Source organism: Urtica dioica, chromosome 3 (assembly GCF_054948205.1).
Source record: "Urtica dioica subsp. dioica isolate 48M chromosome 3, U.dioica_male_clone48M_v1_H2, whole genome shotgun sequence".
Classification (NCBI taxonomy): Eukaryota; Viridiplantae; Streptophyta; class Magnoliopsida; order Rosales; family Urticaceae; genus Urtica; species Urtica dioica.
The window spans coordinates 46,517,379-46,539,232 of record NC_142758.1 but is presented as its reverse complement, the minus strand read 5'-3'; the positions used below and the strand labels follow the sequence as shown (position 1 = coordinate 46,539,232).

The following is a 21,854-nucleotide window of genomic DNA, read 5'->3' as shown; positions in this document are numbered from 1 at the left end:
CCACACCGTCAGGGGTAGCGACGATGCCGAGAAGCGCCAATCAGAGAAAATGTATAGAGGAAAATGGCTCGACCATTGCTGAAAGGGGATGCAACTTCAGAATTCCATTAAGATGGAGTATCGAAGATGTGTAAACTCGTTGGGGGAGAGGGTGAGATCGAGGTCGACAGGGCAAACCACCACTTTGGGTCTTTCACCAGCGGTGGTGAAATTAACCCGAAAACACCTTGAGATGGAGGTTGGAATTGTATAATTCTCATTGTTTCTCCCTCCTAGAGTTTAGATTAAAAGTTGTTAATTGGGCCGGACCAGGTCGGTCCAGTCTTTTTTTTTCCAAACCAAAGACATGTCTGGGCCCGGACCCAACTTAAACCCTTTAATCGGATTTTTGTGCCGGGTTGAATCCAAAGAATAGGATCTTAGACCCAATCCAGGAACAAGCCCTCAACCATCGTGGTCAAAAGCCAGGTCCGGGCTTGAAAATGACCTATATTAGGCCTCAAAAAGGTCAAACTAGAATCATTAGAAAACTAATAAATAATCATTTTTAATTAAAAATCCACTTTACTTAAAATAACAAAACTTTTAGTAATAAAAATATTCATAAATAATAAAACTAAATTTATTGGTCAAAAATACTTTTATATATAAAAACATAAGCTTTAAACAAAAATAAATTATTTTTAATTTAAAAGGCTTGGGTCTTAATCGAACCTAATTAGAGTCCGGGCTGGGCGATTGGACTTTTTTGAGGGCCTATACCCTAGGTCAAACTTAGGCTCTTCAACGAGTACAGTTCGATCTTGCCCTTTTCTGAAAATGGTCGGGCTAGTCCTGCCGGGCTGATTAGTCACTAACAACCCGGCCTAATTAACAACACTAATTAAGATGTTAGATGTTTTCTGCTACAACTTGTTTGACTCTTAGGCTAACAGATAAAATATAAATAAACGCAGACTTAAGAGTTTAAGAATAATTTTAGCCAAATAAATTAGTTTTCAATGACAAGAAAAGTATGTGCAATATTTTATGAACTAAATCAATCTTAAAAGAAAAATAAAAGGCACAGTACTACAATGTGCGGGGCTTCCGAGTCTTTATTGGCTCAGTAAGTCTTATATTCGATTATATTTTCCACAAATTGCGTCTAATGATTTATAGGAATCTTGCGTCATTTGTGTATTAAATTTGTATTTCCAAGTCATGAGTTTAAGAATATATAGCCTTATACAGAAGAAATAAAAACACAATGCCAATTTAAGAATGTAATAATCTTTAGCCTAATCTGAATATTGTATGGACTAAATAAGTATTTCATCATTTATAAATACTCACAACTACTATGTGTGCCGCTCAATAAGTCTTATTTAATGATATTTTACACAAATTGAGTCAAATCTAGTAAATTATTTAGAGCAAATAATCTTGCGTATGTTGTGCTCTATTTATATAAAAGTATTAATTCAAGGGTTGCTAGCTTATAGTTAATTTTTTGTTTCGTATTATTTAGTTCCTTGAATAGCCAATTTATACCGGTTATAATGGAGTAATAACGTAAACCAAGTTCATTAAAACGAGGACATTAAATAGTTTCTTACAAATATTTTTATCTGCTTCTGCTCAAGATATTAGTATATTTAAAACTTTCATTTTTCCTCTAGACACTCTTTTTTGGCAGTAATATCTCATGTTTGGTTTTTCACTCCCACCGTGAATTTAAGCTACGTGTCTGAGTTTTGGTCAACTGCATTTGTGCATGGGTTACAGTTGGAGAGCCATCATTGGATTATACTTATATTCCCTGTAACAAAATTATATGAGAATGAACAAAAGACTATTCCATTTTTTGTTTTTGTTTTTGTTTTTTTTTTTTGTTTTGTTTTTTGTATATCAGGTCATCTACAAAGTGGCCTTTTCTTAGAGAAAATATTTAAGCTACTGGTTTTTCCCATTTTATTTTGTTAATTTACCACAGCTAACTAATAAAGTTTTCTAGTTAATCTATTTGATGCTTCTAATTAGAAGCTTCATTTTATAGCTTACATCAATCATATTTATATACACACATATATACACACACACACACACACACATATATATATATATATATAGCCTTTCATATATGCTTTTGTTTTACTTGCTTGGTGTATGTTTCTTCTGGCTTTTGTTTGTTTGTGTTTGTTGCCTCTCCTTTATCATTGAAAATTTGAAATAAATATTTAAGCCTCACTTATTAAGGGTTTTATTTACTATTTGGATACAAGTAGAACCGTTTTGTCATCGTTAATGATCGCAAGTTTGCAATAAAACCTAATGATGACATTTATGTATATCAAGTCCCCCACATAAAATAAATTAACGAATTATTACACTTGACATAATTTTCCAGTGCTCTACTAATATCAACGTTGATTAATTATTCAAAAAAAGAAAAAAAATCAACTACGTTGAATATAAACAACGAACTTATATAATTCATTAACTTTCATCTCAAGCACCCAATAACACATTTTAAACGAAAGAACACCATTAAATCAAATGTAATTGTATATACACATAAAACAGGCATAGGTTATATAGGTTATTATTGCATGATTAACATCCCAAAAAACCATGCACAAAAAAACATGCAATACTCATTCGGAAGCCAATAAAATAATTTTATAATTTTCAAATTTTGATTATTCACACAAATTCTCCGTCGTCGTAACCGAGACCTTCCAAACCTTAGTCTCTCCATCCAACCCACCACTAAACACCGTCACAACGCCGTCAGACCCATCCTCGCCTTCCTCCGTCACGGCGGTTAACGATTTCACTGGCCTCACGTGACCCTCCAAAACAGCCAAACAGAAGTAAACCCCTCCGTCACCGCGCCGCCAAATCCTGACCGTCCGATCAGCGGACCCACTCACGAGCAGATCCGAAACGGCGAAGAGAGATAACACCGCTCCGCCGTGTCCCCTCAAAGCTCCAACGACCGTCATATGACTCGCGCTCTCATCTCTCTCCCAAACCAATATCGACCTATCGCACGAGCCAGAAAACAACACCGTTCCGTCGCCGTTAAGTGCCAGAGCGTTCACAGCCGAGCGGTGCTTCTCAAGCGTGGCCACAAGCGCGTGGCGTCTCTTCCCCTCCGTCGATCTCTTCCAAACCCTAATCCGACGGTCCGCCGACCCGGTGTAAACGATTCCGGACGGAGAAACCGTGACGGCGTTAACGGCGTCGTCGTGAGCTCCGTTAACTGACTCCAAGCACCGGAGATCGGAAGCTCTCCACACTTTCAAGCTCCGGTCCCACGAGACGGAATAGATCACGCCGTCTCCGGCGGCGAGGCCCGAGACCGCGTCGGAATGTTCGATCCAGAGCCTCTTCACGTGTCTCCGGACTCTGACGTAGTTTTTAGGGTTCACGAAACGGCGGAGACGATCTCCGGCGGTCGGGAGCGACGTCACCAGTGTGTGACTCTTCTTCTCCGGTGACGTCATTTTCCAGACTCGAATTTTTCTGTCCTGGTGAGCGGTGAAGATCTTGCCTTCGCAGAAAGCGACGGACTTGATGGAGCCGGAGGAATCTCCGTCGGCGGCGAATGAGTCGATCGGAGCTTCGGCGCGGCGATCGTAGACGGCGATTTCGGCGGAGGAAGCGGCGTAGAGGAGGTTTTGGTGGACGGCGAGGAAGGTGATGGGGAGATTTCGCGGCGGCAGTGAGGCGGCGGAGATTTCGGCGGAGTCGAGGTTCAGGTTTGACAGGTGGCGTTGGAGAGAAGGGAGAGAAGGGATGGTTCGGATGGAGAGATCGCTGCTCATGGTTGATTTCGGCGAGTACTCCGATGATCCGACGGAAGTCTCCGGCGATGATAAGCAAGATTGTACGAGCTTCATAGTTGAGAGACTAGAGAGAGAGAAAGGTGCTTTTGTGTTGTCTGTGAGTGCGTGAAAATGTGTTAAATGGTATTTATACATAAAGAGAAGAGTTTGAGAGCCTAGTGAAGTGCCACGTGGACGGCGTTGTTTAAGAGGAGAATGGGAGAGAGTGGGGTCCACTTGGGGAGGGTAGGTGAAGTCAATTTTATACGGATCTTATGGTAATTGCACTTGCATTTGTTGGTTTGTAACTGTATAAACTCTATAAACTATAAAGTGAATAAATATATGGTTATTATTTTTACGTTGACATGTTATGAGTGGTAATCTTATTCTATTAGGATTATCTGTATTAAGTGATGAGTTAGTTTTGATTAACAAAAAGCACAAATGGACGATAATGGTGGAGAATGGACCCTAATTAAATTTTCAACAACAGGGTTCTCTTTTGGAGAAATGGCCGGATTAACCCATGGAAATACTAATCAACGCGAGATCGGAGTGATCAAGTGAAATCAAGTGGGAAAATAACTTTGTCTCTATTCTGAAGGATTTCTTCCGATGTAGAGTTCGAGTGAATTTGGCGAAGCCTATTTTCCTAGGACGGTTTATTCTTGTAGGTGTAAAATGCCCGGAGATTAATCAATCATGGAATTTCAAACCGATTGGCATAGAGAGGGCTCAACGTTTCACGAGGATTGAGAGGAGTATCGAGGGTTTTTTTCATTTATCAAATATGCATGGGTTGGTAGATATTTCTTGTTAATTAAATCAAACGACAACACTTCTACTCATCATGTGGCACAACTCTACCTTTGCTAACCCAGTGTTCTCTACAGGGCTTGGGACCAATCTCGTCCTAACCTGGGAAGGAACCGTACTCTCTGAAATGGAAAATCGACCTAATAAGCTATACAGACTACAATCGAAGAGACGATTCCAGCAATTCCTGATCCAAAGCCCACTATTACTCGCTATATATAATTGGCTTTTATATGGAACGTCCAAAGAATCGTCAAATTTTTGGACAATACGAGCCTTCTGCTCTTGCACGTTGATCAACTTCGTCCAGATTTTATCTTTCTATTTGAGGCGAAGTTGGCCCGCCGGAAAGTTGATGAGGACATCTCTTCCATCACACTAGCTTGGTGAAGTGGAAACACCAATTGACTATTTTATGTTATTTTAGAAATTCATTTCCTTTTTCTTGTAGTGACTATTGGGTTGTTATCCTATTGAACCTGTAACTCTCCACCATTATTTTCCATTTACTTTGTGGGGTTTGATTCTGTGAGATTTAATTTGTGGCTATGGTTTTTTCTTCTTTATTCAATTGGAATTGTGACAATTGAATTGAAATATGTTTGGTTTTATGGTTTTTTTTAGAGAATGATTTTTTCTCTATAAATAGCATTGTAAGCTCTAGTTTTGGGGAGAATTGAAAGAAATATAAAGTGTGTTTGTTTATGTGTTTAGAGAGGATTCTCTTAACTCTAGAACTTATCAAGAATTTGTGATTGAAATTTTGTGGCGTTCGTCTGATTTATTGACGAGAATTCCGCAACTCATCGTGACATCATTCGATTCACCTAATTCAAAGGTCTTGAGCACCAAAACTTTATCTATATCTGAATCTTCCGATAGACGGTCCGCTCAATATTGAACTCCGACGAATTTCTTTGACGAGTTCACATCAAAAGTGGAAGACATGCATTTGAATGGCTTTGGGGTTTCGAAAGCTCTTTTCGCGTGTGGACCGGAGTCGTTGAGGCAGTTAGATCGGTGCCTCGGAAATTCCAAACGGCTCAACCTCTTTCCAAACAATATAGACCGTCAACTAAAATTTTGGTGCTTTGATCACAACTGTCTCTTTTTCTTGCGCCCATGAGTTTTGCTTGAAAATATCATGGTATTCTTTTTCTTTTTTTTTTTTAGTTGAAAAATCATAGCATGCTTGCATTAAAATAAAAATATTTATAGCAATAAAAGTAGGTTATTTATAAAAGTATTTGTAGTAATGTTATGTAGAGGAAAATAAATTCCTATATAACCAGAACCAAAATGGTAACAAATTATTTATTTATATCTTTGGCGGCTTCCTTGGTAACTCTCCCAGGTCAACAAGAACACAAACACAAAAGGGAAAAACCTGGATATTTCCGAGAATGTAAACATTGGTTTGTGGTGCTGTAAAGCGCATTATGTACATACAAGCAAAAATAATAGCAGACCACACGTTCAATTTCCAGCCATTACAGAATGAAATGTGCAACTTGCAGTTTCAATTTGATTTTAAAACAATAAGATGCAATGATTAAGAGGAAGCTTAATTACTACTTATATATAATACATACTCGCGAAGAAATTAGGGTTTGATTTCTGTTCATCAACATTATTATTTTGCAACATGTATAATTAAACACAATTAAAATCAAATTATTCAAGATGGCGTTAAACCATAATTAACACCTGCACGGAAAAGTCAATTCAAGAAAGTCTCAAGGATCTCTTGAACCAAGTATTATTAGCCCCTTGACGTCATTAAAACTAGTTGTATTTCGTTGTAAGCTGTCAATATATGTAAAATGTATAACTATTAAGTTTAAGGGCATTTTATTTCATTAAGCTTGAATATATTAATCAAATATATTTTGGTTAATTTACAGTACACGATTATACCAATTTATATCAAGGTCAATATACCTTATTATGGCTCTCCACTTCTACACATCTTTTTATATTGTATTTCGATCATTATAAGCTTCTTCTTCTTCTTCTTCTTCTTCTTCTTCTTCTTCTTCTTCTTCTTCTTCTTCTTCTTCTTCTTCTTCTTCTTCCTTTTTTTGTCTTTTTTTTTTCTTGGTATGATGCTATATATATTAGCATGTGACTTACGTGTTTGCATGCGTTGCATTACTAATCAAATGATCAATACTAAGATTCGGTGATAGTAAAGCACAAAAAAATTAAAATTTGTTAGGGTTTGGGTAGTCTTGTCATTATGTTTATTTTGTGATCACATGAATATTTCTATTTTAAATACTCCATCGATATACGGTACCAACTCAAAGTCGGTTGTTAAGTGGCTCTTGTTTCGGAATGTAGACAAGAGAGCGGGGTTTCATGTGTCAATTTTAGTATAAAATTTTTAATTAGATAATTAAAGTATTCCCACTAGAAATTGTTAATTTCTTAGACGAAGAAAAATACAAAAACGGATTATTAAATTTCTCGATTATAGTGCCCCTAACTAAGATTATAATGAACTAAATTAACTTATAGTACAAAGTACTAGTTAGGATGGGTTAAATATAGATTGCGTGACGAAAAATAAATGTCTTCAAAACCTGAATCAGGTTGCATGTATGTCAACTGAATAATTATTGTGGATATTCATAGTTATATTTGACTTTTTAATTTGAAAAGAAGATTCCAAACCCGTGACTCTTTTATCTATATATTTAAACAACATTTTCAATTATTATGTCCAGATTTAATATATATCGCAATGGGGATCATTGACCTAAAACAATTGAATTTCAACGCACAACACTTGAAAGAACTAGATGAAAGTAGAATAATACTCCATAGATATTTGTATAAGGGATCGAAGCTAACATTATCAACCAACGGTAAGTTAGCTGTTTCCGTTAAAAGCCTGAATTTGATCCCACCTACACTTGAATATATATGAATAGACTAAGAGTGATGTAAATTAACTATTTACACCCACGTAAATATTTACGAACACAAAATTCAAATAGCAAAACTAATTATTTACAGACAAATGTGAAGTGGTGACCTTAAATAATTAATTCATACTGCACAATATAATAACACCAGAATTAAGATCAGATGATAAATTATAAAATCACGTACTCAATTATATATACAAATTACAAGAGCGAAAATAGTAGTAATACCATAATGAAAAGCAATACATATATATATACAGTGGCGGACTCATAATTCTTTTTTATGGGGGGCCAAAAAAAAATTTAGCTGTAAAAAAAAAAAAAAAAAAATTGGCTGAAATTTTTTTAAGCTGAAACTTTTAGTTTGAGGGGGGGGGGCCAAGGCATCCTCATGCCTCTACCTAGGTCCGCCACTGTATATATATATATATATATATATATATATATATATATATATATATAACCGTTATTGTTATATATCGTTGACATATATATATATATATAATTAACCGTTATTGTTATATATCGTTGACATGTAAAAGAGAAGTACAAAAAAAGTACACAGGTTAAACGTGGAAACCCAAATCGGGAAACAATCATGGGCAGAGAGGAGAAGAATTGTACTATTTCGGAAAAGAGGTCACAAATTAAACTTAGGGGGACTAGTGAACCCTAGGCAAAAAACCAAAACTAGGAAAGCTCCGTAGAGGATTAGACTCTCGACCCACTATTAAACCCCGGAAAAAAACAGATTTGTCGCAGTGCGGGCTTTTTGGACGCACCAAAAACCATTCGGGTCATAAAAATAAACGAGACGAACGAAAGCATAAAATAAAATAAAACTTGATTAAGATTTATAAAGATGAATCAAAGAGAGGTTTATGACAAAAAAATATTTCGAATAAGAACCATAATTCATTTTATGCCAAACAAAACAGCAAAATTATATCACAAGTATGACATTCTCAATAATTTTTTTACCAAAATCCAATAAATCCATTTTAATCTAAAAGTATGACTACTCATTTTGTTTATTTACTTCTTTTTTTTTTACATTTTATCAATTTATTGACATAGATGTCAATAAATCTTCAAAAATTCTGGTTTAAGATTCTGGGTTTGATAAAGATTTATTGACAAAATATCAATAAATCTTCAAACAAATTCCGAGATTTTCAAATAAAAAAAAAAAAAAAAATCTTCAAACGGTTCTATGCGAGCGAAAGTGAACCTCGTGAGGATAGCAATTCAAAAACTAAAAAATTAGCCACACGAGAGAGAGAGAGAGAGAGAGAGAGAGAGAGAGAGAGAGAGGTTAAAAACGTAAATACACAAAATTGGTAGTCATATTTTTGGATTAATATAGACTTATTGGATTTTGGTAAAAATTATTGGAAAGGTCATACACTTGTGGTATAAACCAAAACAATTTGATTAACAAAATATAAAACCATAAAATATAAGTTTTACAGCAAATTTAAAAAACTCTAAATAAAATCAATGCTGAAATTCAGTGAACCTTGCACCACAAATCACTTAAAAAAAGATAACAGTATGATGATATTTAGAAGAAGAAAAAACTAAACACAAAGAAGTAAATCAAATTATATATTCAGTAAAGAACACTAGCCATAATTACGTACAACCTTCTTTGATTTGCGATTGATTATAATTATCTATCACATATTGACGCATCCTCGAAATATAAGTGTCAGACTCATGCTCTGTTTATGATCTGCCACCATCATCTTGCTTAAATGATCTCCCCTGCCAAATAGCGGAGCCATCATTTCTACATACCGACGAAAGAAATCGCCATCAGGGAAGTAACTCTCTTTAAGTTCTTTACTCAATAAAGAATCCAGGATATCCGAATAGTGCACCACTCATTTTAGCAAGTAGAGACTTATTGAAACCAGCTATATCCCGAAAGCTCAAACCCCCCATAAACACAAAGAAGTAAATAAAATTATATATTCAGTAAAGAACACTAGCCATAATTACGTACAACCTTCTTTGATTTGCGATTGATTATAATTATCTATCACATTTCTGACGCATCCTCGAAATATAAGTGTCAGACTCATGCTCTGTTTCTGATCTGCCATCATCATCTTGCTTAAATGATCTCCCCTGCCAAATAGCGGAGCCATCATTTCTACATACCGACGAAAGAAATCGCCATCAGGGAAGTAACTCTCTTTAAGTTCTTTACTCAATAAAGAATCCAAGATATCCGAATAGTGCACCACTCATTTTAGCAAGTAGAGACTTATTGAAACCAGCTATATCTCGAAAGCTCAAACCCCCCATCTGGTTTGTTGCGGCATAACGTCGACCACTTAACCTAATGGCCGATCCGCCTATTCTCCTCACTATCCCCCACCAAAAGCTGGGTTTGAACCGGATACAATAAGGCCTTGGGAGCCAAAAGAAACTCATAACATACGTTATCAACACTTCCTTGTCGGCATGCGAGACCAAAGAGCAATGCCATACATTCACCTTGTCCCATGCCTTATCTCGGACAAAGGCAAACTTTTTCTGCCTCATGAAGGCCAGAAGACCCAGATATCTATGGTGACACTCTATAATGGAAACCTCCAATCTTTCCAATACTAACTCTCAAACTCCGAAATCGGCATCTTTCCAAAAACATACATCAAAATTTTAGAAGTTGATTGCTTGTTGATAAGTGCGATTCATTCACACTTATCAATGTCTTTCAAAAGTGAATCGAGACTTGTTCTTGAGGTTTTTGATATTATTTTGTAGTCTTTAGTGAATATTCAGGTTGTTGAGCCATATATAATATTTGGAGTTTAATGGAGCATTTTTTTTAGTGATTCAAAGACTTTCGGACAAGTTTGAGCAAAACAAGAAACTTAACGCATTTTTCTGCATAATTTTGAGATTCATAATTGAAGATTTTGGATGAGTTCTTTCCAAAAGATAATAGATCTTTCACTTAGCTTTCCAATACATGTTCGTTTGCCAAAATCGGAGTCCGGAGCAAGGAGTTATGGCAATTCAAATATGTTTAGCATTCATCTCCAAGCCGCGCGCGACACGCAAGATGACGTGACCAAAATTCCAAGTTTCGCGATTTTGAGATAATCTTGTACCCTAAATACTCATGAAAACACTAAATACCTAAATACTCACAATAGCTATACCTGAAGCCTTGACTCGTTCCATCGAGAAAACCACACGCGGACTTCTTCTCTAGATAATGTTCTAAGGAGGAACCCATTCGTCTTGGGTGGTATCCAAGATGAGATACTCGTAACGGCCTCGTCAATATCATTGTCAAAGGAAAAAACCTTGAGGAATGTGCTTTGGAAATACTTGGCCACCACAAATACAACCTCATCACATCTCTCATGCAAGATGTCACGATTCTTAAAGAGGCCTCAAATATGATTCCTCATTTCTACGACAAATGGCACGCTAGTGGAAGACTCTGTAGTTTTGGTAACCACACCTCATCCACATTGCCCTGCTTCTCTGCCGCCATTATCACTCATCCATCTTAAGCATTCAACTATTGTCTTTCTACGCCAAACAACCTTTATATCCAGATCTGGTCTTGAAATATCCAACGATCCTCTAGAGTTGCATCTTGATCGACTATCCCATTCCCCCCAAATAAGTTGTTCACAACCATCTTCCTTGCACCAGGCCTCCTCGAAGAAAAACCTCCCTCGACATCTTTTTTCCCGAGCTCTATTGACCGTATTTGCCTTAGTATTTAGGAGAAGCAGACGATATAGTTAAAACATCCGAATTCAAGATGACGAATGAATACGTAGAGGAAGATATACACACTCCAAGCTTTCGCAAGGCAACACCCATGTCTGTACTCACTACAAGTACCCCGTCTCCATGTAAACTGATCCCCGATAAAGCCGAAATCAAGGAGGTCCCACTTCTCTATAGTCTCGCAGAAAGCCCACAATAAGCCAGGTTCTCGCGGATTTCCTCCTCTAATCTTGTTGTCCAGCTAAACCTTGTTCAGATCTCCTCAACACATCCAAGGCCCTTGATGAATGGCCTTTAGTTTGTCCCCTTCAATTTCACTTTTGCTAGTTAACCTCCTATATAAGTTTGCTATATGACTAATCCCTATTTGATATGTAATGACATGTTAATGAACATACCTAGATATTATAAATGCTTATTAGAATGACGTGACAATTAATATAAGATTCTCTAAATTTTTTAATTTAATTTAAAGATATACAATCCTTAATATATTTTAAGAAGGAAATTTCATTCATAAACAAGTTAATACAACCACTAATCTTGATGAAAGACTCCTAATTAGGATATAAAAATCTCAAACCCATTAATAATGATGTATGAAAATGCACATGGGGTGTTGACAAATGTCAAGTTACGACGAATTGGGACCGAGCACACAAAGAGCTCGTTTAGAAGCACTTCTATAATCGATAGATAATATTCCTAAGCGACCGAGACAAAAACACCCAAATAAGGATGACTCACCAATTATTGGGACAAAAACGTTAGGTAACAACATGATTTACAAAGAAACTTATAATTATTGACCCAACAATATCTAGACTCAAACTTAAATAAATAAAAAAGAAATAAACATCCAAACAATATGTAGCAACAATTAAACAAAACAACGCAACCACTACAACAAATATCGGAAACCATAGGTATAAAAGTGATTTAGATTTTATCGATGGTGATTTGGATTTGGTGGTTTATCGGTGGCAGGTGGTGGATTCGCAGAGCGTTGGTCGTGGTGGATCCGCGGAGCATTGATCTTGGTGGCTTGGCGGATCGTAGAGCGTTGGTCGTGGTCGCGGAGTGATTTAAGAGAGACAGAGTTGATCGAGAGATTTAAAGTGAGAAAAATAAAGGCGAGAAAAAAGGATTTTATACAGATAATAACCTAGATACAGCCACGACTAGTCGTGACTGTAGCTAGGTTAGTATTCAGTGTTTAGCTGCGACAAAAGTTGCGGCTATTTTGAAATGCCCAAATACTAACCGCGAGAATAAGACCGCCTAAATGAAAACATGAAAATAGAAACAGCCGTGAGTCTCGGTTGTAACATCAAATGTCGCGGCTATTTAGGCACGACTTGTCGCGGTTATTCTCGAGTAAAAAAATTGTGGCTATTGCCAATATTTATTGTAGTGAATAAATTTAAATCTTGACGACAAAACTAAAGCTCAGTAGTTACTCTTGGCCGTGAGGGAGTGGCTGAGGAAAGTTTGGACGAGACAAGCAAAACACCATTAGAGAAAACATGACCAGCAATTCCCTTCGACCAACCAGTGTCTCCGACCATCGACCTGCAATCGGGAGATTCGATTGCTCGTTTCCCTTCATAGATGTATACCGCACATGAATAATATTATATCTTTATTTTTGCCCCCAGCATATTATATCATTATGATTGATTAAAACATAAAAATAAAATATGAAGTGAGAACAGTGAAGATTGGTGGGACATGCATGTTCCGCAAAATCAACCAATGATGTTATAAAGTTATGTTCGCTAGAAACACTTGCAATATACTAAAACTGGCTTTAAATGTGTATTGTAGTCGGTCTCCAAAGATATCAAAGACAACAGAGCAACACTACTCATTTTCTGGAAAGTTTGCCTGCCCATATCGTCTATGATCTGTGTGATCACGGTCCACGTACCACTACACACACATAAATGTATATATATACTATACACATATATTTATATATACATATATGATCAATTGCTTGCGTTACCAGCTACTTAGCTATCTCAAATATTAATTATATTATATATATACATACATATATATATATATATATATATGTATATAATACCAGCTACTTAGCTATCTCAAATATTAATTATATTATATATATACATATATATTACGTACCTTAATTAGTTAAAGAAAGTCATTTAAATGTGACATCCCTAGGCTACATGAACAGTTTTACATATACGATCGAATTTTCTAATATATCACAATAATTCATTAGCTTATCCTATGTCACAATAATTTACATGAACGGCTCAAGCTCATATAGACTGCAAAAAGGCATGTCTTTTTAAAATTTATCATAGATTATATAATTTTTGTCAATCATATCACATGCAATTTACATTGCTAATATATCATGTAATTTTGATCAATGTCATTTCTCAAAAAAAAAAAAAAGTAATTTATTAGCTTATGAATTAAAACTGTGCTTCTGTAATGGGTTACAAATACAATTACAAAATGTAAGCATAATATAGTAAGTACGTAGTGACGTCTCTCAGAAAGCGAACAGTTCTGAAGCAACTAGTTACAACTTACAAATATTCATAAATATCTTATAAGCCGAGACAAGTCACAAACTTACAATCATCAGTACCACTTTATCACACATATATTTTATTAAAAAAAAACAAAAAAAAAAAACAATTTGCCAAGTTGCTTATCCGATGATGATATCTTTTTATCAAAGAAGTAGACTGAGAGCCACAGATATATAACTATATAAGATCTTTTTCTCGTGAGAGCTACACGGCTTCTTCTTTTTCTCTTTGTTTTTCATCAACATACATTAATTTAGCTACGTATATACTATATAGTAATACATTACTGTGTATAGTTTCTGAAAGATGAATTTATTTTTTCATTTTTCTGTTTGGACTTGAATTCAATCATTATTAAATAACAATAGCTCGTTTGATTCCGGTATATTTTGGCTAGCCATTATTATGGATTGTGATGTAAGATCTACAATGAGATGGCTAGACTCGACAAAAAAATTAAGTTATATATATATATATATATATATATATATATATATATATATATATAAAACAATTAAGTTATATTAAGCAAGTCAATTTATTAAAACATATGATAATTAATAAACGTTCAAAAATCCTAATATCAAATCGTATGACTTGTCCACGCGATGTTAAACATTATTAATTAAGCTTTTCTCCATCGATTTCGACATTGTTCAGCCAATCTAAGCGCATAGCGCGCGTTGCTAACTTATTATGCACGATTTTTTTTCCTATAATTAAATTAAATGATTTTAATCTTTGTCACTTGGCTCAATTTCCTAAGCCTGAATTCATGCAGTAATAAGTTAGCTAATTCATAAATTAACATGTGCTAACTGAGATACAAAATATGAAATAAATCAAATGAAAGCTCAAAGCAAAACAATGTATGTGTCGTATTAGCTAGCTTGGTCCAAGGATTGAAATACCATTACCGTTATTGTCCCGAGGTTCAGAATTTATTGGTAACCATTGGTATCGTAAAGGAATACCGTGAAAAGCAGGGAAAAAAAACCAGTGTGGTTGAACTTACCGTTACCGTTGAGGAATACCGTCAAATACCGTATTTACCGAGAGGAATTCAGAAAAGAAATATACAAAAAACATACAAAGTACGTAGGATAAAATTCATAAAATTAAAATTAGTGTACAATGTTTCAATACATTACCAAATTACAAACACAACAAAAACTAAGTTCAATGTAAAGTACAAACCAAAATGATAAAAGTTCAACACAATCCACCAAATACCATAGTTCAAATTCAACATAAAAGAAATAAAAAGACTACCCTGGACAGCGATCATATGCAACGGTCATACAGTAATCATACCAACTCATGTAATGAGAATGTGCACGAAAGTACATGTGCAAGTGATAATCGTACTCATATTGAGTTGCAGCAACAGACATGGAGTAGATGGGATAACCTGGAAATGGTCGCACCGTGTCGGGATCTAGAGTTGTTGGTTGATAGTAGTCCTGGCTGTAGCTGGAAAACCCGTCATCATACGAACACTCCGTGCCTTGAGTACCAATTGATACCGATCCGAAGTTGTAGGACAAGTCATCAACGTCATTGCTAGACGTAAATGACATGACATCATTCATACCTCTGTGCCCGTATCCTGAATAAAAAAGGCAAGGTGATGAAGACGATCATAATCTTCTTTCGATGGTGCGTATCCAACTTGAGCACCTCCGACATCACCATATGGACCTCCAGCAGCATAGGAACCTCCAGCACGATATGAACCTCCACTACCTCCCCCCTGATCCACCGTCACCTCCAGCACGAGCTCTCGTTTCTCGCAGAGGCGCGAGAGCGAGATGTATATCTCTCGCGAGTTGTATAAATCTCGCAATTTCTAGCTCTAATCTCGCACATCTCGCGGCTAATCAGAGGAAAATAATTTAAACTGGGTTTTTTTGGCCTGTCACAGGCCCAAATGACTTAATAAATGTAGTAAAATTTTTTGAAGTAAGTATGTCCTACACACTCAAGCTATTTATAGCTGTTTCATCATTAAAATGTAAAATTTACTTCCGATGTGGCATTTTTTTGCACTGTGTGATAGACTGCCACACAATTCTTATACACATACGCGTTGCTGTCATGTTTCTAATACAAGTTACTTGCTTTTTTTTCCTTGTCAAACACTAAGTAAAAAAAAACAATACATTTTGTACAAAAAAATATATATGCTTTTCCTTATACAATTAAACTGTAAAAACATATATATATATATATATATATATATAATATATATATATATACATCCGGCAAATTTCTTTTCCTACAATTGTCATTTAATTTTTTTTATCATTATTAAGAAAAAAAAGGCAAATGTATGTTTTATTTTATGTAATTAATTTAATTTTGGATTTGTATTATAATAATACATAGTGTAAATAGAAACACTTTTTTTTTACTTATAACTTCGTGACTTAATTTTGTTTTATGTGTTCGATACTCTAAGATTTTAAATTTATATTTAAGAAATATCTCTATGTATAAAAATTCTATGTTTAAATTTTCTATGTATGCATGAAAATTGATAAGTATTTTTTTTAAGTTTATTTATTGTTCAAATACCCCGAGGAATACCTTTCTTTTTGCGGTATACCCCGCGAAATGCGGTTTACCATGCAGTACGAGATACCCCGAACGTTCATCAAATACCGATGAATACCACAGTACCAGACGAGATACCTCCAAAATTAGAAGTGCGGTACGGTCGCGAGATGCGAGATTTCAATCCTTGATTGGTATAGACTTAATTTCCTTTAACAAAACTATATCAGAATCATAGAGTTTATTTCCTACCAACTGGCTCTTAAAAAATCCCTACTAAACTGTCTGTCGCAAATGCATGTGGTAATATTTCTTTTTATTTTTTATTTTTGGGAAAAACTAGTTTTATGTGAAAAACTAATCATTCCGAGTTTAAGTTAATTAATTATGGTCTATTTGTGTATCTAGGTTTATAGTTTTGGGCCCGGTCCATTTGATTGTAAATCTAAGTTTATTTAAGAGACCCTAAGTTAATGAAAAAATCAACCTTAAACCAAAAAACTTAATCCCTCTCAAGAACGAGAAGAGATTATGTTCTGGTGGATCTTTGTGTTCTTCATTCTTCTTATACAAAAAATTTAATCATCAATCGCTCCCATTATGAGATCTAAATCCCGGGCCGTATCAATTTGGTATCAGAGCCGCTCGTCATGGGGCTATCTCAAAAAAAATTCAGGCAAGATTGGAAGCGTTTATGGCGACGACAACATCACAACTGAAGCAACAACATGATCTGATCGTCGCTCTTCAAAAGAAGGTAACGGTCGTAGAGGCACGCGTGGAGGCATTTTCGTTTGGAGAGAACAATAGCCCGACCACCAAAGATGCGGCGCGCAACGAAGGGGTGACGACTACGACAAAAGTGTTGCTAAAAATTCCAGATCCAGATCCGGAAGATGAAGGTGAAGGACAAAAACTCCAAAATTTGGGAGAACACGTCTCCGATGCTGCAGGTGGTTGGTCGGGCATGATAGGGAGTGATAACCCACCGGGACTGGGGGATGTTGACGGTGTTGGATGAGGTAGAGGCATAAGGTTTCGCTTGACATGCGAACCCAAAACCCAAAACACGAGGTTTCTCAGTCATGGATGGTGTTATCGGCCAGATGACATTGAAGAATGGAGTCGAGGGCGAGCGAGGGCTGGTGGCGACGATGGCACCTCTGATGGAGACAATCTCGGTGAACCCGAAACCCGGGTCTCTGAGTTTGGGGTAAGCGACAGCAGCGGATAGTTGGACGGTAGTCCACGACCGAAAAAGGGTTGTCGATGGATGGCAAGTGAAGGATGTATAGATGTACGTGTATGTTCATGCGGTGGGGGTCCAGGCTCTCTTGGATCTTGAGAGCTCGAGCTAGTGAAAAGAGGTGGCACAAGGGCGGGTACACATCAACAACATTCTTGTCAAGCCGAGTCGTGGGGAAAGAGTAACATCTGAGGCGTCGAGGCGCGATGACGATCAGGCTATCTTGGGAGCGCCAGAGGGGGGGAGGCAGCCCATGGAGCTGGTCAAATTTGGCCTTCAAGAGAACTACCACCCTGGTCTAGACCTCATGGTGAAGGCAATGGCAGAGCAAGTTATGACGGCAGCTGTGGCGGAGGCGAGGCATCTATAATGGATGGGGCAGGAACTCGAATTCTGGTGTAGGGTGTCGTCAATGGTGTCCACAAGAAGAGTAGTAGTGTCTATTTATGTACATTTGATGTAATATAGTCTCACGAAAACTATTGCTTGTAAATGCTAAATTATTAATAAAAGTTGAAACGTTCATTCATTCTTCCTTATCTGTTTGAAGCTTTATGATAATCTATAGTCTTTAGTCCTTAAACAAACCTAACAACGTATGAAGAGACAAATGTAGATTTGCATGAACAAACTCTTCATGGTTTGCTTAAAACTGCATATTCACAATCTCAGGATCAAAGGACTATTGATCTCAGTACGATTGTTAGGAGAATCTATGATGTCTGGTTATGGGACATTGAGAGTTGAAAACTCTATAGTTCTTTTAGGTATCTTCTGAAGGTACTGAATTGACCAGTGCACTTAAAGAGATAGAATAAGAACAAACCATTTAACCTCTTATGTCTCGAAGTCACTACGTATGAATTGCAGCATGCTCACCTCAATCTTGAAATGAGACACGTCATTTCATAGCTTACGTATTCTCATTTGAGAAAGTCAGAGTTCGGATTCACTATATGATTCTGAACAGGACCTATTGGTGAAATACTAAGTTATGAAGATGTCATGAGTAACTTTGCGAAGATCTCATAGATATGGAATTCATGTACAAGATTGCTGAAATGCAATGTATATCACCTCATGCTTTGTTCCTTGGGATGTGAATAAATGAACTGGCCAATGTTCAAATTGAGTCATGACTCTTTTGGATGAATCAATGTGACTTGTTAGCTCCTCGTCAATACAGTGTTTCTAACTAATTCACAAGCGACAAAAGAGTTGAGGAAATAACAACTAGAAAGGTAAAATGGTAATTTTGTAAATCCCGACTAGCTTATGATATTCATGAAGAGTAAACATAGATAATATTCAGTGGATCCACTCATCACAATTAAGTTGAATTCTTGAGTAGAAAATAAATTCATTTGAGCCGAGAGATTCTCAATGTCAACTCTTTAGTGGAGTCAGTTGACATTAAGCTAAACTTGGAAAAGGTTTGTGAACTTTTGAGTCCAAGTATGTTAGCTCAAGCTTTGTTCATTTGGATCCATTAGGTCACTGTCACAAATCATATCGAGTAGGATTAGTTAAACTATAAGCTAAGTCAAAACAAAAACGAGACAAGTTTTACGAAAATTGTCTAAAGGGTAATTTTGTCTTTTTGGACATGGGATGAAATGAATGTCAATAAATTTTTTGACATTGTCATATGATGACAGTTAAACACTCGGCCATGACAAGATTTTGGGCCTTGAGGATTAATTTCATTTAATGGAATTTTACTTGAAAATTCTTAATGGGTTTTTCTTATGTTGTCATGAACAAACGAAGAAAAATCTAGAAACACTTTCTAGAAGGTGTCTTGGCCGTCCAACCCAAAGAGAAAGAGAGGCCAATTTTGTGCATTAATGTATGAAGATATTTGCCAAAAGAAAAAGAGGAAACAAATTTCCCCTATGAGGAAAGAGTCACACGGCCAAGATAAGGCAAGAGAGAAGCTTTATCTTGTGGAAATTTCTTGCCGTCCAACACACTAATCTTGGCCGTGTGACTCTTTCCTCATAGGGGAAATTTGTTTCCTCTTTTTCTTTTGGCAAATATCTTCATACATTAATGCACAAACGTTTATCTTGCCGTCCAACACACTAATTTCTTTCTTTCTCGAGTGATTCTTGTGATAGAAATTTTCGTGGTTACTCGAGTTTCCCAAAGAACGAAGAAAGACGAGCTGCATGGGGAGACGAACGTTTCAAGGCTTCTCAACGTTCAAGCTTCACAAAGGTTAGTAAACGAGTTTTGCTTTTAGATAGTTTTAAATATAAACATGTGCTTGCTCTTAGTCTAGGTTAGTAAAATCGTTTTACTTGTTTAAAAGAAAATTTTTAATTTCCGGCGCTTGCTCGAAGCATTAAATCTTTTCTTAACCCTAGATCAATTCCAACATAGGGTATGTTCACATCGCGTGGGACGATGATCTTGTAGGGCGTAGCGGGCTCAGCGAAGGTGTTTTGTCTAACACCTACAAAAGTTACAATTCGAGCTACAATAATATATTGGACTATTGTGATGGAAGCGACGACAATCGTTCTGCTTGGGATTTCTTAGTTTGAGCTTGAGGACAAGATCAAAGAAGAGGAGGGGAGTAATATTACAGGCTTAATATCTATGATTATTAGTTCGAGAAATTGGCTTTTTATTATGAAATTAGGTTTTTATATTCTGCTATTAGGTTTTTAAATTATGCACTTTAATTATTCCAAATTTAATTTAATTAATTAGGATTTATTTATGTATCTAGGTTTATGGTTTTAGGCCCGGCCCATTAGATTGTGAGCTTAGGTCTATTTAAGAGACCCTAAGTTAATGAGAAAACCATCTTTCAGCCAAATAAACTTAGTCTTTCTCAGAAGAGGAAAGACTAGGTTTTCTCTGAAAGAAACACTATTCACGCATAAACACTATTCATTCACAAACACGGTTCCCGTTACGAGATCCAAATCTCGGGCCATATCAATTTTGGTATCAGAGCCGAATCTCAAGATGGGAGCAACAATGGATGAGAGAGATATTAGAGCAGATGAAAAAGTTCATGGAAGCACAAATCCAACGAGCCAAAACTCAAGCCGAAGCTGAGAAACTGCAATGGCCATGCTCAAGGAAGAGCTCTGAACGCTCTAGATAAACCTGGAGAACAAGATCGCAGTCGTTGCACCAGAGAAAGAGAAGTTGGCTGACGTAGGAGCATACGCATATGGGTCACGAGCAGGCAAGCAGATTGTGAACCTACAGGGCGTGGTAAACAACTTCAGCGATGAACAATGGGGCTCCAGCAGGCAGGATGAAGACACAGGTTCTTGCGGCATATTGGATCGGGGACGTGTACGGAGCCACGGTGCTGGCGAATATCCGGGAGGCGCACATCGAGGTTTCAACCAAATCCTAGATCTGAAACTCCCACAGGGGATCGTGGATGAGTACCACGCGGGGCAGGAGGCACCGATAGAGTCAGACAGTTCAACCAAGGGTCGTGGGGAGGAGAACAATCGCATCGCAGCGGGCCGATGTTGGAGCATGGCCAGAGAAATTTTTCGAAGGAGAAAATTGGGAGAAAAATATGAAATTCCAAACTCACAGTTGGGGATCCAAATTGCAGGAAGGTGAAGGGGCTCGCATCGATGACGATCGTTTTGCGGACCGGGAGTTCACGAGGGACGAAGACCGATAGTTAAATAAGCGCGAAGATTACCACAACTCGGAAAAATCTCAACCCGAAAGGATGGATTTCTCAACCAACGACGGGTTGAGTGACCCCACAAAATGGCTACAAAAAGCCAATGATTTTTTCGATGACCAAGGCACGGCAGCAGACCGTAAATTCCACCAAGCGAGCTTTTGCCTCACCGGGGCTATTGCGGGATGGTTCAGCATGCTTTGCCGGCTGGAGACGCGACCTTTCACATGGGTTAAGTTCTCGGAGCAGTGTGTGTATCGTTTTGGGGCCCCGTCGAGCATCGATCAACTTGGTGAACTCATATTCCTTCATCAAGTAGGAATGGTCAAGTCATATTGTGTCGAGTTCGAAGCTTTTCTGGGGCAGAGAACTCTACGATTTGGCATTTTTGCGTGGTATTATAGGATAGCATTCGCCGAGTGGTCGAATATCAGAAACCTGAGGCAGAAAAAGAAGAAGAGGAGGGCAGATTACCGTTCTTAA

General features: G+C 36.9%; 2 protein-coding genes across 2 annotated transcripts; one reads left to right on the top strand and one right to left on the bottom strand.

The window, feature by feature from the left end:
• Positions 1-2,504: 2,504 nt before the first annotated feature.
• Positions 2,505-3,925, bottom strand: LOC149403181 (Transducin/WD40 repeat-like superfamily protein). The gene has a single exon (XM_089609826.1). The coding sequence runs from the start codon at positions 3,885-3,887 to the stop codon at positions 2,682-2,684; it is 1,206 nt and encodes a 401-aa protein (XP_089465952.1). The 5' UTR covers positions 3,888-3,925; the 3' UTR covers positions 2,505-2,681.
• Positions 3,926-21,416: 17,491 nt separating this feature from the next.
• On the top strand, positions 21,417-21,854 carry LOC149403180 (uncharacterized). The gene has a single exon (XM_089608654.1). The coding sequence runs from the start codon at positions 21,417-21,419 to the stop codon at positions 21,852-21,854; it is 438 nt and encodes a 145-aa protein (XP_089464780.1).

What these genes read in the sequence shown, in the direction of transcription:
- LOC149403181 (XM_089609826.1), bottom strand. Translation starts at nt 3,887, where the DNA reads ATGAAGCTCGTACAATCTTGCTTATCATCGCCGGAGACTTCCGTCGGA.
- LOC149403180 (XM_089608654.1), top strand. Translation starts at nt 21,417, where the DNA reads ATGGATTTCTCAACCAACGACGGGTTGAGTGACCCCACAAAATGGCTA.